The sequence below is a fragment of the Gouania willdenowi genome, unplaced genomic scaffold (assembly GCF_900634775.1).
Source record: "Gouania willdenowi unplaced genomic scaffold, fGouWil2.1 scaffold_51_arrow_ctg1, whole genome shotgun sequence".
Lineage (NCBI taxonomy): Eukaryota > Metazoa > Chordata > Actinopteri > Blenniiformes > Gobiesocidae > Gouania > Gouania willdenowi.
This window is the reverse complement of record NW_021145215.1, coordinates 707,791-720,612: the sequence shown is the minus strand read 5'-3', so window position 1 is coordinate 720,612 and position 12,822 is coordinate 707,791. Positions and strand designations below refer to the sequence as shown.

The window sequence follows — 12,822 nt, the reverse complement described above, 5'->3', positions numbered from 1 at the left end:
CGACCCCAAGCTTTAAAACACTGCTCTAGGTGTAATTTTATTGTGAGTAAAGATTTATTTTCTTATGTTTATTAGTGTCATTTGACAAGAACATTTTAGATTGAATTTTTAATATTTGAAGTTACCTTTAATTAGCTCAATTGTTTTTTGAAATAATAATTAAAATAATAATAATAATAATAAATTAAACTTTTAAAGTGACAGGAACAGATTTAGTTTGAGAAAAATACTAAGAAAATGAGATCATAACAGATTATGCTGCTCTCAATGCATTTTTGGTTCAACAAACGCTTATTTTTAAGAGTAATGTTAATACTTTTGTACTTTTATTTATTATTTATGTATTTATAGATGTATTTTTTTACTTTTAGTTGCCATTGAGAGGGTGTGGCAATGACGTAACCGGAAAAACATGCGCGCTGACGCTTTATCCCGTGACGTCACATGATGTCACGGGATAAATAAACCCCTGTGAGCTCTCATTCATTCATTCATTCATTCATTCATTCATTCATTCGTTCATTCCTCCATACATCCATCCATTCCTCTGATGACCGTCACATTCTCCTCCTTCACCGTCTCTCTCTGGACCTTCTTCTTCTTCTTCTTCTTCTTCTTCTTCTTCCTCCTTCTTCTCAGTCCAGCGGCTTCAGGCGGAGTTCAGACCCTCGGTGAGTTTGTTCTTGTTTTCTGGGGCTTCAAACTTTCTTTTTACAGCTCGTGTTGAAAATGTAACTGAGCCGAATCCTCAGCGATGAGCCGCTCTTCACTGTGTGTGTGAGAAATAAAGTGTATCTGTTAGAAAACGGCGTTAATTATTAGAAAACCTTTAAAGTGACGGAATTAGAAGCGGACTTTTGTAGCGACACGAGCAGGAAGCAGCAAAGCTTCTGCTTAGCAACGAGGACACGTGTTCGTTACAGTGTAATAATGTTAATAATGACAATAAGTAAAATCGCATGAATTAAATTGGCGCTTTATTAATAATTATTGTTCATATTGTGACGTTATTTTTTAAGGCCGTGGTTACGGGTAGTTATACGTATCAATAGACTGACACTCTATGAATACTCATTGGCCAGTTTAGGTCACGTGATAGGTGCACCACGTGACTTAAAGTTCCGTGTAGCGCATATTTATTTTTAGCTAACCCTTTTATTTTAACTGTAACTCTATAGCTATCCTTAACCCTAAATGTTTATTTTTGTCTAATATATATTATTAAAGGTGGAATTTGAAAAAGAAATCCTCAAATATGGGATTCAAACCCATGTTAGCGTTAAGCGCGGCGCTTTAAGGCTGTTTTATGATTGATGCATCAACGTGCTGCACATGTGAAACAACGCATGTTGCATTTATACTTTGTGTTGTTTCTGCTACCAAACTGCAGGGGGCAGTGTATTACAAACACACGCCAACCACGGTACAGAAGAAGAAGTAGCCGTTGTTTACAACATGGCGAGACTGCGTCTACTTCTCCCTTTTCTCCTCGAGGAAGAGGAAATGTGTTGTTTGTTACTGAGACAGAAAAGAAAGTGAGGAGGTCGACTCGTCCTTGAAATCGTAGGAACCACAACCTTCCAGGAACTACAGTTTCTGCTGATGCAGCATTTCCTCTTCAACCAAACCTGATGCAGCAATTTCCAGGTATACTATATATCTATTGGTGATCATGTTAAAGACGTTTTTATATGTCAACTGTTAACACAACATAGATTGTTTATTTTTTTGTTTTTTTCCAACATGGTTTTCTATCTGTACTGTGTATAATCTGAACATTGGCAAAACATTCTTTTTTTTTTTAAAGTATTCGTAGAGTTGTATACTTATATATTCTGTTTTTTATTTTTTTTTATTGTGCAATTTCCTGTCTTGCAACATATTTTTCCCCGTGTGTATATATATATATTTCTGCTGATAAAACTCTGCCAATCCCCCTAGTGTGATAAACAAAGCACATATCATCTCATCCTCATCTCATTGTATTAACAGGAAAAAACCTCAACGATGCTCAGCCAATCTACAACTACCACCACTCACATGAATGAAGAAAATAGACTGTAGTGAATTAGAAATATTAAACTGTTTTTATTGCAACACACTGTTATAAAATAAACTAAAAAAAGAATTGCACGTTCTCTGTGACCTCTGTTCTATATTCTCATACAGCACTTGGTAGATTGTATGTTTGACTGCCTCAACTTTGTGTGCTGGGATGATTCCAGCATGTCAGCAACAACACAGTTGAACCTCGTGTGTGTGTGTGTGTCCTTAACGGTGACTGTAACAGTGGATCTCACTTCCTCAATATCTACTCATCGATGTTAAAGCAGGTCAACATCTCTCTTCTTCAGCTCTGGTGCCGGACACACTCCATGAGGAACTCCTTTTACCTGAGTAGTACGGCAGAAATAACTTTATTTATCACAGAGGGGTAATTAGGAAGACACTGAGCAGCATATAAATAAACAATAATAATGGACCAACACTAATCATATACATATATATATTATTAGTGTTGGTCCAAATAATATACACACATGCAGAAAACAAGGGGGTCGTAATAAAAGTAAATAAGTCAGGCCACTTGCGGCCCTCTGTTTAATTTAATGCGGCCCCTGAAGTAAATGTACAGTAATACACAAAATTACTCAGAAAAATATACAAAATTACATAAAATGACAACTAAAGTACAAGAAAAAAAAACTCAGCAAACCCACAGCACTGACAAAAAGGCAAGACAACAGAAATACACAATAAAAACAAATGCACAAAATGCCTCCTAATGAGCAAGACAACAAACATACACAGAATGACTATAAAAACTCTGTTCTTTCCTGTATTAATAATCAGATCATTCTAAATGCTGACATTAATGTTGATCATGTGACTCTTTGATCAAATGCATTGTTGTGGCCCCGCTGTGATAAAAGTTGCCTACCTCTGATATAAGTTAAAAAAAAAAAAAAAAAACATTAAAATCACTCAAGTTCAATAGAGGAGAAATAAAAACACCAACACTGAAAGTAGAACTGTGGTTCCACAAATGAGATTTAGAACACATGAAGAGGTCAGCCATGATTTCACGTTCGTTCCGTCCGCGTTGTTAGACAGATGTGGAGGCGTTAGACGCAGAAAGGTTTCCACACCGAGGGCTCACGCGGGGGGCGTGGCACATAAAACAGCCTTTAGACCACTCGACTAACCTGGCACACTGCGCTTATGTTGAAAAGCAACGGAAACGTAGTTATAGTCCTAGTTGCTACGACTACATTTAACGTACCTCCAGACGCTTTCTTTTTAAGATGTTTTTTATTATTTATACAAAAATATTTCACGTCTTTACATCAGCAGGAACTACAGAGCAGTATGTTAAGATTTAATTTATTACAACTTCTTTTCAGCAAATTAACTTTGATCTCTTGACATGTTTCAACTGTCTACTGCCAGTCTTCTTCAGAGGCGTCTGCTGATTACTTTGATGTTTTCTTTACTTCTGTGTAATAATTCCAGTAAGTTCTTTAAAAAAAATGTTATGGGTTCATTTATTCAGTCGTTTTTTCAGGAAATTAACTTTAATCTCCTGACATGTTTCAACTGCCAGTCTTCTTCATAGGCGTCTGCTGATCGCCTGATGTTTTCTTTTCTTATCATAGAGCACTTTTGTCTTATTATATCTTGTCGTGTCTTTTCTAGAACCTGAAGTGATCGGTTCTCCTGCTCCGATCTTCTGTTCCCCGGGGGCGGACGTGGTTCTCCCCTGTCACCTGGACCCGGAGCTGGATGTGCGGGACCTGACGGTGGAGTGGTCGCGGACGGACCGATCGACGTGGCCGCAGTACGTGCACATCTACAGGAACCGACGGGAGGTGTCCACCATCAGTCGGACGCGGTTGTTCGTGGAGCAGCTGGGGCACGGGAACATCTCGCTGAAGGTGCTGAACGTGAGCGCGGAGGATGGCGGCGCGTACCGCTGCTTCATACCAAAGTTACGGAGCAGAACGCGCAACTCCACGGTGCGGCTCGTCGGTGAGTCTTTCTGATCCAAACCAGTATCACATTTACTCACAAATCAACATTTACTCATAATTAAAATCCATCCATCGAACTGTCAAATACAGAAAAACTGTTTCGCTAAAAACGTCGCTCATCAGTAAAGAAAGTCAGTCGCAACAAAAATTGAATTTAAGTGGACAATGTTTTTTTTTCTTTTTAGAAAAACATTTGTTACACTATGAATAAAATAGTCTGTTATAGCAAAAACATTTATTACAATAAAACCATGTTTTAGGACAAAAATGTGCGTTACCACAAAAACGAGCAAAAACCTAAGTCTTTTTAGAAAAATAAAGCCTATTACCTAACTGGTTCAGGAAACCAACAGATGTTCCGTGGGAGGAGCCTGGAGTCACTGCTCGTTCCAGGGTTCCTGTGGGCGTCGTCTCGCTGCTCGTCGTCTTTGCCGTCGTTGGACTTTTTGTTGCTTTTTGTGTCTTTAAATCCAGACCAGAGAACAAAGGTGACGGACATGCTCACAACAGACCGCTAAGGCTAACGCTACAGCTAATAGATGAGCAGCACCAGTGTGGACAGTTCAGAGATCGACCTGCAGGGGGCGCTGTGCTCTAAACATCAGCTGGATGAACTTAATGAAGCTTTTTACCTTATTTTACCAGACAAAATATTTTTATTCAACTTTTATTTTGGTAGTCGAGTTGGAAAAATCATTTTGTGAACTTTAGTTGAAATTTTGTGTTTTTTTCTGTTTTTAATTTAATTTTGTGTAATTTTTGTTGTTTTGTGTGTTATCAGTTATTTGTCTTTTTTTCTCGTCTTGTGTGTTTTGAGTCACTTTGTAAAATTTGTTGAAATTTTTTTATTTTTTCATTAATATTGTGTAATTTGTTGTTTTGCTTGTTTTTTTATGTGTTTTCTGAGTGGTTTAGTTTAAATTTTGCATGTTTTTTAATTGATATTGTGTCATTTCTTTTGAGTGTTATCAGTTTTTTGTGCCTTTTTCTCTTCCTGTGTGTTTTCTAAGTCGTTTCGTGTACTTTTGTTGAAATTTTGAGGTTATTTTAAAGAAAAAAATTTTTTTTCCTTTTCTCATCCTGTGTTTTCTGAGGTAAATTGTGGACTTTTGTTGAAATTAAGTGTTAATTTATTTTATTTATTTATTTCCATTTGGTGCTTTTAAACTCTTTTTAGGAAACGCTCTGTTATTTTGGATCGATTCTGTTTCTGGAATGTTTTGATGTTTGTTTAAGAAGTGTTTGATTCTGTTAAAATGTGACGTTAAAAAAAAAAAATTGAGTAAAGACCATCATTAGACCCTTAAAAACTAATGTAAATTTAATGCACAGACTTAAAATGGGCTAAGAATGCAGTAAGGCACAAAAAATGTTTTTCTGTTTTTAATTTAATTTTGTGTATTTTTTGTTGTTTTGCTTGTTTTTCTGAGTGGTTTAGTTTTTTGTTTTTTAATTAATATTGTGTAATTTCTGTTCTTTTTGAGTGTTATCAGTTATTTTGTGCCATCTTTTTCTCTTCCTGTGTGTTTTCTAAGTCGTTTCGTGTACTTTTGTTGAAATTTTGAGTTTTTAAAAAAGATAAATGTAGTTTTTTTCCTTTTCTCATCCTGTGTTTTTTCTGAGTTAATTTGTGGACTTTTGTTGAAATTAAGTATTTATTTTATTTATTTAATTCCATTTGGTGCTTTTAAACTTCTTTTAGGAAATGTTCTGTTATTTTGGATCGATTCTGTTTCTGGGATGTTTTGATGTTTGTTTAAGAAGTGTTTGAGTCTGTTAAAATATGACGTTAAAGGTAAAATAAAAAATTAACCAAATTTCTGAGGAAAGGCATGAAATAAAAAAATTGAGTTAGGACCATCAATAGACCCTTAAAACTAGTGTAAATATAATGCACATACTTAAAATGGGCTAAGAATGCATGTAGTTTGGACTCCGTTTCATGTGTTTAAAACAACTCATCCCTGTGTCACCTGTAGTCTCCACTGGGTATCAGGATTTATTGTTGGTGTTCCTAAACTCATGGGTTTTAGGACCCAGCAGCAGATTTCCCTGTGCAGTGGGGATAAAAAGGGGTGTTTACCTTGGTGGGGTTTTTCACATGTATGGATAGTAGTGGGAGGGTCAGGAGAGGGTGATCAGCTACAGCATTGTCTATAGAGACACTGACCTGTGAGCACCAGCAGTGTGATCATTCCTCCAAAGGAGGGGTGGGTTTGGAGATTGATCAGTAGGGATGTAACGATTAATCGTAAGGCAGTTAAAAATCGATTCATAGGTATCACGATTGACATCGATACCTTGAAAATTGAATCACAGTACTTTTTTAAACAGCAGAGGGCGCTATATATTTATCCCTCCTATTTTCCAGCAGTGTACCGGCAGGCGGAATCTGCTACTATTTTTTTTTCTGGCCGCCTTCTACTCTTAAACATGTTCATAAATGATTCCTTACCTTTTTAGCAGCAAAAGAATATTTGTAATATTACGTGAATATCTGTAAAAGTCACGTTTTTCTATTAGCTCGGTCTGCTAGCATAGCATCTCTTCTTCACTGCTAGATTAGCTGCATTGCCAACCGACCACTGGGTTACCAGCGCCCTCTGCTGGTCCAAACAAATATCTGACATAAATCAGTGTAATGACGGGGGTTTTTTTTTTTTTTTAAAGTCCAATTGTTAAGGCACAAAATACATTTTCAGTTGCACTTTTACAAAGAAAAAGGACAATTATGCAGTTTTGCATTGTTTACTATAGAACCAGAATTTAAATTGATTGTTAAATTGCATTGTTTTGAATAGTTTATCAAGGGATTCTTTTGACAATTAAAAATAAAAGGAAAATAATACCGTATTTTTTAGTTTTTTAATCAAAAAAAAATAAAGGAATATTTTACAGTTATCATTTGAATACAGTCCCATTTTGTAAAATAAATCGTGAGAGAATTGTATTGGGAGTTGAGTGAATCGCTACATCCCTAGTGATCAGACACGGTGTGATTTGTGAAAGCGGTGCGTCTGCAGAAGAGTCCCTTCACAATAAAAGATTCCTTTTAAACGCCCTTGCTGAGCAGAATGAGGTACCTTATACATTGTTTATGTTTAGGTTTGAGTTCTCGTTTGTAAATAAGTTGTTATATTTATTTACTTTGTTTATTTCTTTAATATGAAGGTTTAATTAAAGGTTACAATAATGAGGATCGAAAGAGGTGCGTCTGACGTCACTGTTTTGGAATTCGCAAAGGTTCCTCCACGTCACATGATGTCACGAGATAAATAAAACCTTTGGTGGGCTCTCATTCATTCATTCATTCATTCCTCTGCTGACCGTCATAGGCCACTCCTTCACCGTCTCTCTCTGGACCCTCCTCCTCCTCCTCCTCCTTCTTCTCAGTCCAGCGGCTTCAGGCGGAGTTCAGACCCTCGGTGAGTTTGTTCTTGTTTTCTGGGGCTTCAAACTATCTTTTTACAGCTCGTGTTGAAAATGTAACTGAGCCGAATCCTCAGCGATGAGCCGCTCTTCACTGTGTGTGTGAGAAATAAAGTGTATCTGTTAGAAAACGGCGTTAATTATTAGAAAACCTTTAAATTTACTGAATTAGAAGCGGACTTTTGTAGCAACACGAGCAGCAAAGCTTCTGCTTAGCAACGAGGACACGTGATCGTTACAGTGTAATAATGTTAATAATGACAATAAGTAAAATCACATGAATTAAATTGGAGCTTGATTAATAATTATTGTTCATGTTATTTTTTAAGGCCGTGGTTACGGGTACGTTAAACGTATCCGTAGACTGCCATACGCAGCGCCCCTCATTGGCCAGTTTAAGTCACGTGATAAGTGAACCACGTGACTTAAAGTTCCGTGTAGCTCATATTTATTTTTAGCTAACCTTTTTATTTTAACTGTAACTCCATAGCTATCCCTAACCCTAAACTATCACTAACCCTAAAATGTTTATTTTTGTCAGATATATATTTTAAAAGTGGAATTTGCCGTGTTAATATGTTAAAATGAGGAAAAAAAAAATGTCAAACATGGGATTCAAATCCATGTTAGCGTTAAGCGCGGCGCCTTAGACCACTCGTCTATCCTGGCACATTGCGCTTATGTAGAAAAGCTCCGGAAACGTAGCTATAGATACGTAGCTCGTTTAACGTACCTTTTCAGCAAATTTGCTTTAATCTCCTGACATGTTTCAACTGCCAGTCTTCTTCATAGGCGTCTGCTGAACGCTTTGATGTTTTTTTTTCTTATCATAGAGCACTTTTGTCTTATTATATCTTGTCGTGTCTTTTCTAGAACCTGAAGTGATCGGTTCTCCTGCTCCGATCTTCTGTTCCCCGGGGGCGGACGTGGTTCTCCCCTGTCACCTGGACCCGGAGCTGGACGTGCGGGACCTGACGGTGGCGTGGTTGCGGACGGACCGATCGGCGCGGCCGCAGTACGTGCACATCTACAAGAACCGACGGGAGGTGTCCACCATCAGTCGGACGCGGTTGTTCGTGGAGCAGCTGGGGCGCGGCAACATCTCGCTGAAGGTGCTGAACGTGAGCGCGGAGGACGGCGGCACGTACCGCTGCTTCATACCAAACTTACGGAGCAGAACACACAACTCCACGGTGCAGCTCGTCGTCGGTGAGTCTTTCTGATCCAAACCAGTATCACATTTACTCACAAATCAACATTTACTCATAATTAAAATCCATCCATCGAACTGTCAAATACAGAAAAACTGTTTCGCGAAGAGGGCGCAGGTGAGACAGAGCAGGTGGCGGCCGGGTGCAGGGAGCCGGGACTGGCGGCAAGGCAGGCGGCGGCTGGGTGCGGGGAGACTCAGGAGAGCTAGCCTGAACGCTAGGAGACTCGAAGACATTAGCCTGACAGCTAGGAGACACAGGAACGCTAGCCTGACAGCTAGGAGACACAGGAACGCTAGCCTGACAGCTAGGAGACACAGGAATGCTAGCCTGACATGACAGCTAGGAGACACAGGGATGCTAGCCTGACAGCTAGGAGACACAGGGACGCTAGCCTGACAGCTAGGAGACACAGGGACGCTAGCCTGACAGCTAGGAGACACAGGGACGCTAGCCTGACAGCTAGGAGACACAGGGACGCTAGCCTGACAGCTAGGAGACACAGGGACGCTAGCCTGACAGCTAGGACTAACAGGGACGCTAGCCTGACAGTTAGGACTAACAGGGACGCTAGCCTGACAGCTAGGACGCTAGCCTGACAGCTAGGACGCTAGCCTGACAGCTAGGACTAATAGGGACGCTAGCCTGACAGCTAGGACTAACAGGGACGCTAGCCTGAGAGCTAGGACTAACAGGGACGCTAGCCTGACAGCTAGGACTAACAGGGATGCTAGCCTGACAGCTAGGACTAACAGGGACGCTAGCCTGACAGCTAGGACTAACAGGGACGCTAGCCTGACAGCTAGGACTAACAGGGACGCTAGCCTGACAGCTAGGACTAACAGGGACGCTCTCCTGACAGCTAGGACTAACAGGGACGCTCTCCTGACAGCTAGGACTAACAGGGACGCTAACCTGACAGCTAGGACTAACAGGGACGCTAGCCTGACAGCTAGGACTAACAGGGACGCTAGCCTGACAGCTAGGACTAACAGGGACGCTCTCCTGACAGCTAGGACTAACAGGGACGCTCTCCTGACAGCTAGGACTAACAAGGGACTCTAGCCTGACAGCTAGGACTAACAAGGGACGCTAGCCTGGAAGCTAGGACTAACAGGGACGCTAGCCTGGAAGCTAGGACTAACAGGGACGCTAGCCTGGAAGCTAGGACTAACAGGGACTCTAGCCTGGAAGCTAGGACTAACAGGGACTCTAGCCTGGAAGCTAGGACTAACAGGGACGCTAGCCTGGAAGCTAGGACTAACAGGGACGCTAGCCTGGAAGCTAGGACTAACAGGGACGCTAGCCTGGAAGCTAGGACTAACAGGGACGCTAGCCTGGAAGCTAGGACTAACAGGGACGCTAGCCAGGAAGCTAGGACTAACAGGGACGCTAGCCAGGAAGCTAGGACTAACAGGGACGCTAGCCAGGAAGCTAGGACTAACAGGGACGCTAGCCAGGAAGCTAGGACTAACAGGGACGCTAGGAGACTCGGGGACGCTAGCCTGAACGCTAGGAGACTCGGGCTGGGAACTGGACTGAAACTGAGAGTTGTGTGCTGAGGACGTCTCTGGTAGTGGAGTATTAGGAGAACCCAGCAATCTCCTGATCTGCTTTTTAGCGTTCTCCAAAGTCTTCGCCACGACGGGAACTCTCTCCAGAGCAGGTCGAAGATGAATGGCCACACAAACTCCCATCAGAGTGTCCACTCTCTCCTGGGGACAGATGGTCTCCCTCAGTCTGGAGAGCAGGGGCTCCTGCTCGGCCAGAAGCTCCTCCAACTTGCTGAAAAATGAAAAATCTGCTGGGACATTCTGTCATGGACATGTGTGGGTGCAGACCCAAATGCAGGGATGGAGGTGGAGCTCAGGTGCATAATTCCAATATTTACTGATTTCTTTGGCATGGTCAGGCAAGCAGAGATTCGGCACACAGGTGGTCAGTCCAGGGAGGCAGATGTAAACAAAAACACAAAAAGCAAAACTAAGAAGTGAGGGTAAACAAGAATGTCCAAAAACAAAAACACTTGCTGTCGATCAAGGAATTACTGGCATGCAACCGAGCCTCGATCACAAGTAAAGCAGAACCATAGTCACAGCAAAATGTCCCAGCCCTGACCTGCAGCAAAGCCTCCCCATTTATAGGTACACACATCAAACAATGCAGGTTAGATGGGGAAGTGTGACATGGAGACCTTTTTTGTGACTAATGGGGTGAGGCAGGGTGGGATCTTGTCACCCATGCTTTTTAACCTTTACATGGATGATCTCTCCTAAAGATTGAAAAACTATAATACTGGCTGTATGATGGGAAAAGACTGTTAAACCATCTACTTTACACTGATGACCTGGTCATCATGTCACTCTACTCCACAGGCCTGCAGCAACTGCTTAAAGTGTGCACTGAATATGATGAACAATATGACATCAGGTTTAACACTATAAAGAGTGTGTGATGATTGTGAGCACTAAGGAGCAGTGTAAGGCTGTATTTCACATGTTCCACTTGTCAGAAGAGGAGATGGTGGTTGTGGAAAAAGTCAAATACCTCGGTTCCATCATCAGGAGTGATATTTCTGATAATGACATTCAGAGGCAGTACTGTAACAAGCTAACATGCTGGCGCGAAAATTTAGTATGTGTCCAGCAAATGTAAAAATAGCTTTGTTTAAAGCCTAGTGCACACCACTCTACACTGCCCTCTAGTGGTGCTGCTACACAAAGGCTACATTCCATAAGCTACACGTAGCATACAACGATGCTCTCAGGATTCTTTTGAAAGTTCCTCACTGGGAAAGTGTTATATGGACAATAATATGATATTCTCTGTTACGTTTGTCTGTCTGTATTTTAAATGTTCTCTATGGACCTTTGTGAGTCTGAAATAAAGATTGATTGATTATACCCAGCAGTAATCAATTGCAGCTAAAGACCAATCAGCAGGAGAAGATCTCCTGCCTGCCCTCCAAAATAAAACCCCATCGTGACTGAATTACACATTTATTTATTTACTTTAGGAATGTGCCGATACTACTTTTATTTCCAAAACATTTTTTTCCCAAGAACTCTGGTGAAATTAAATGAATGAGGACAGATTTTATTTTCTTGTTTGTTACAACAAATGTTGATACATTTTAAATCATATATGTTAAAGCTGACATTTCAAGTAAAAGGAAACATTTTCTGTGAAACTATTTCAGAGTTCTTTGTTACACGTCAAACTCAATTTTATGTATTTATTTATTTTTAACATGGAAATCTTTCATAATAAAAGCACTGGATTTTTTTTTTCACCCACTCAAATGCACTCTGCTTTCAAAATAAAATCACACAAGATTATCCACAGAGTCAAATACATGCAACTCTTTCAAAATAAAAGCACATCCCTGACCCGTTTGTGCGTTATGTGACGTCTTCTTCTCTCCCTTTAGATTCAAACTGGTTCAGGAAACCAACAGATGTTCCGTGGGAGGAGCCTGGAGTCACTGCTCGTTCCAGGGTTCCTGTGGGCGTCGTCTCGCTGCTCGTCGTCTTTGCCGTCGTTGGACTTTTTGTTGCTTTTTGTGTCTTTAAATCCAGACCAGAGAACAAAGGTGACGGACACGCTCACAACAGACCGCTAAGGCTAACGCTACAGCTAATAGATGAGCGGCACCAGTGTGGACAGTTCAGAGATCGACCTGCAGGGGGCGCTGTGCTCTAAACATCAGCTGGATGAACTTAATGAAGCTTTTTTACCTTATTTTAGCGGACAAAACCATTTCCTTCAACTTTTATTTTGGTAGTCGAGTTGGAAAAATCATTTTGTGAACTTTAGTTGAAATTTTGTGTTTTTTTTCTGTTTTTAATTTAATTTTGTGTAATTTTTTTGTTTTGTGTGTTATCAGTTATTTTGTCTTTTTTTCTCGTCTTGTGTGTTTTGAGTCACTTTGTAAAATTTGTTGAAATTTTTTTCTTTTTTCATTAATATTGTGTAATTTGTTGTTTTGCTTGTTTTACTTATGTGTTTTCTGAGTGGTTTAGTTTAAATTTTGCATGTTTTTTAATTGATATTGTGTCATTTCTTTTGAGTGTTCCTTTTTCTCTTCCTGTGTGTTTTCTAAGTCGTTTCGTGTACTTTTGTTGAAATTTTGAGGTTATTTTAAAGAAAAA

At 40.3% G+C, this 12,822-nt stretch overlaps 1 protein-coding gene across 1 annotated transcript; it reads left to right on the top strand.

Moving 5' to 3' along the window:
* Nucleotides 1-550: 550 nt before the first annotated feature.
* On the top strand, nucleotides 551-12,509 carry LOC114460534 (uncharacterized). Its single transcript, XM_028442410.1, has 5 exons — nucleotides 551-671; nucleotides 3,697-4,029; nucleotides 7,367-7,456; nucleotides 8,334-8,669; nucleotides 12,102-12,509. The coding sequence occupies exons 1-5, from the start codon at nucleotides 551-553 to the stop codon at nucleotides 12,371-12,373; spliced, it is 1,152 nt and encodes a 383-aa protein (XP_028298211.1). The 3' UTR covers nucleotides 12,374-12,509.
* Nucleotides 12,510-12,822: the final 313 nt, after the last annotated feature.

What these genes read in the sequence shown, in the direction of transcription:
- LOC114460534 (XM_028442410.1), top strand. Translation starts at nt 551, where the DNA reads ATGACCGTCACATTCTCCTCCTTCACCGTCTCTCTCTGGACCTTCTTC. An exon ending in AGGCGGAGTTCAGACCCTCG is followed by an intron (nt 672 to 3,696) that starts GTGAGTTTGTTC and finishes TGTCTTTTCTAG; the next exon opens with AACCTGAAGTGATCGGTTCT. An exon ending in CACGGTGCAGCTCGTCGTCG is followed by an intron (nt 8,670 to 12,101) that starts GTGAGTCTTTCT and finishes CTCTCCCTTTAG; the next exon opens with ATTCAAACTGGTTCAGGAAA.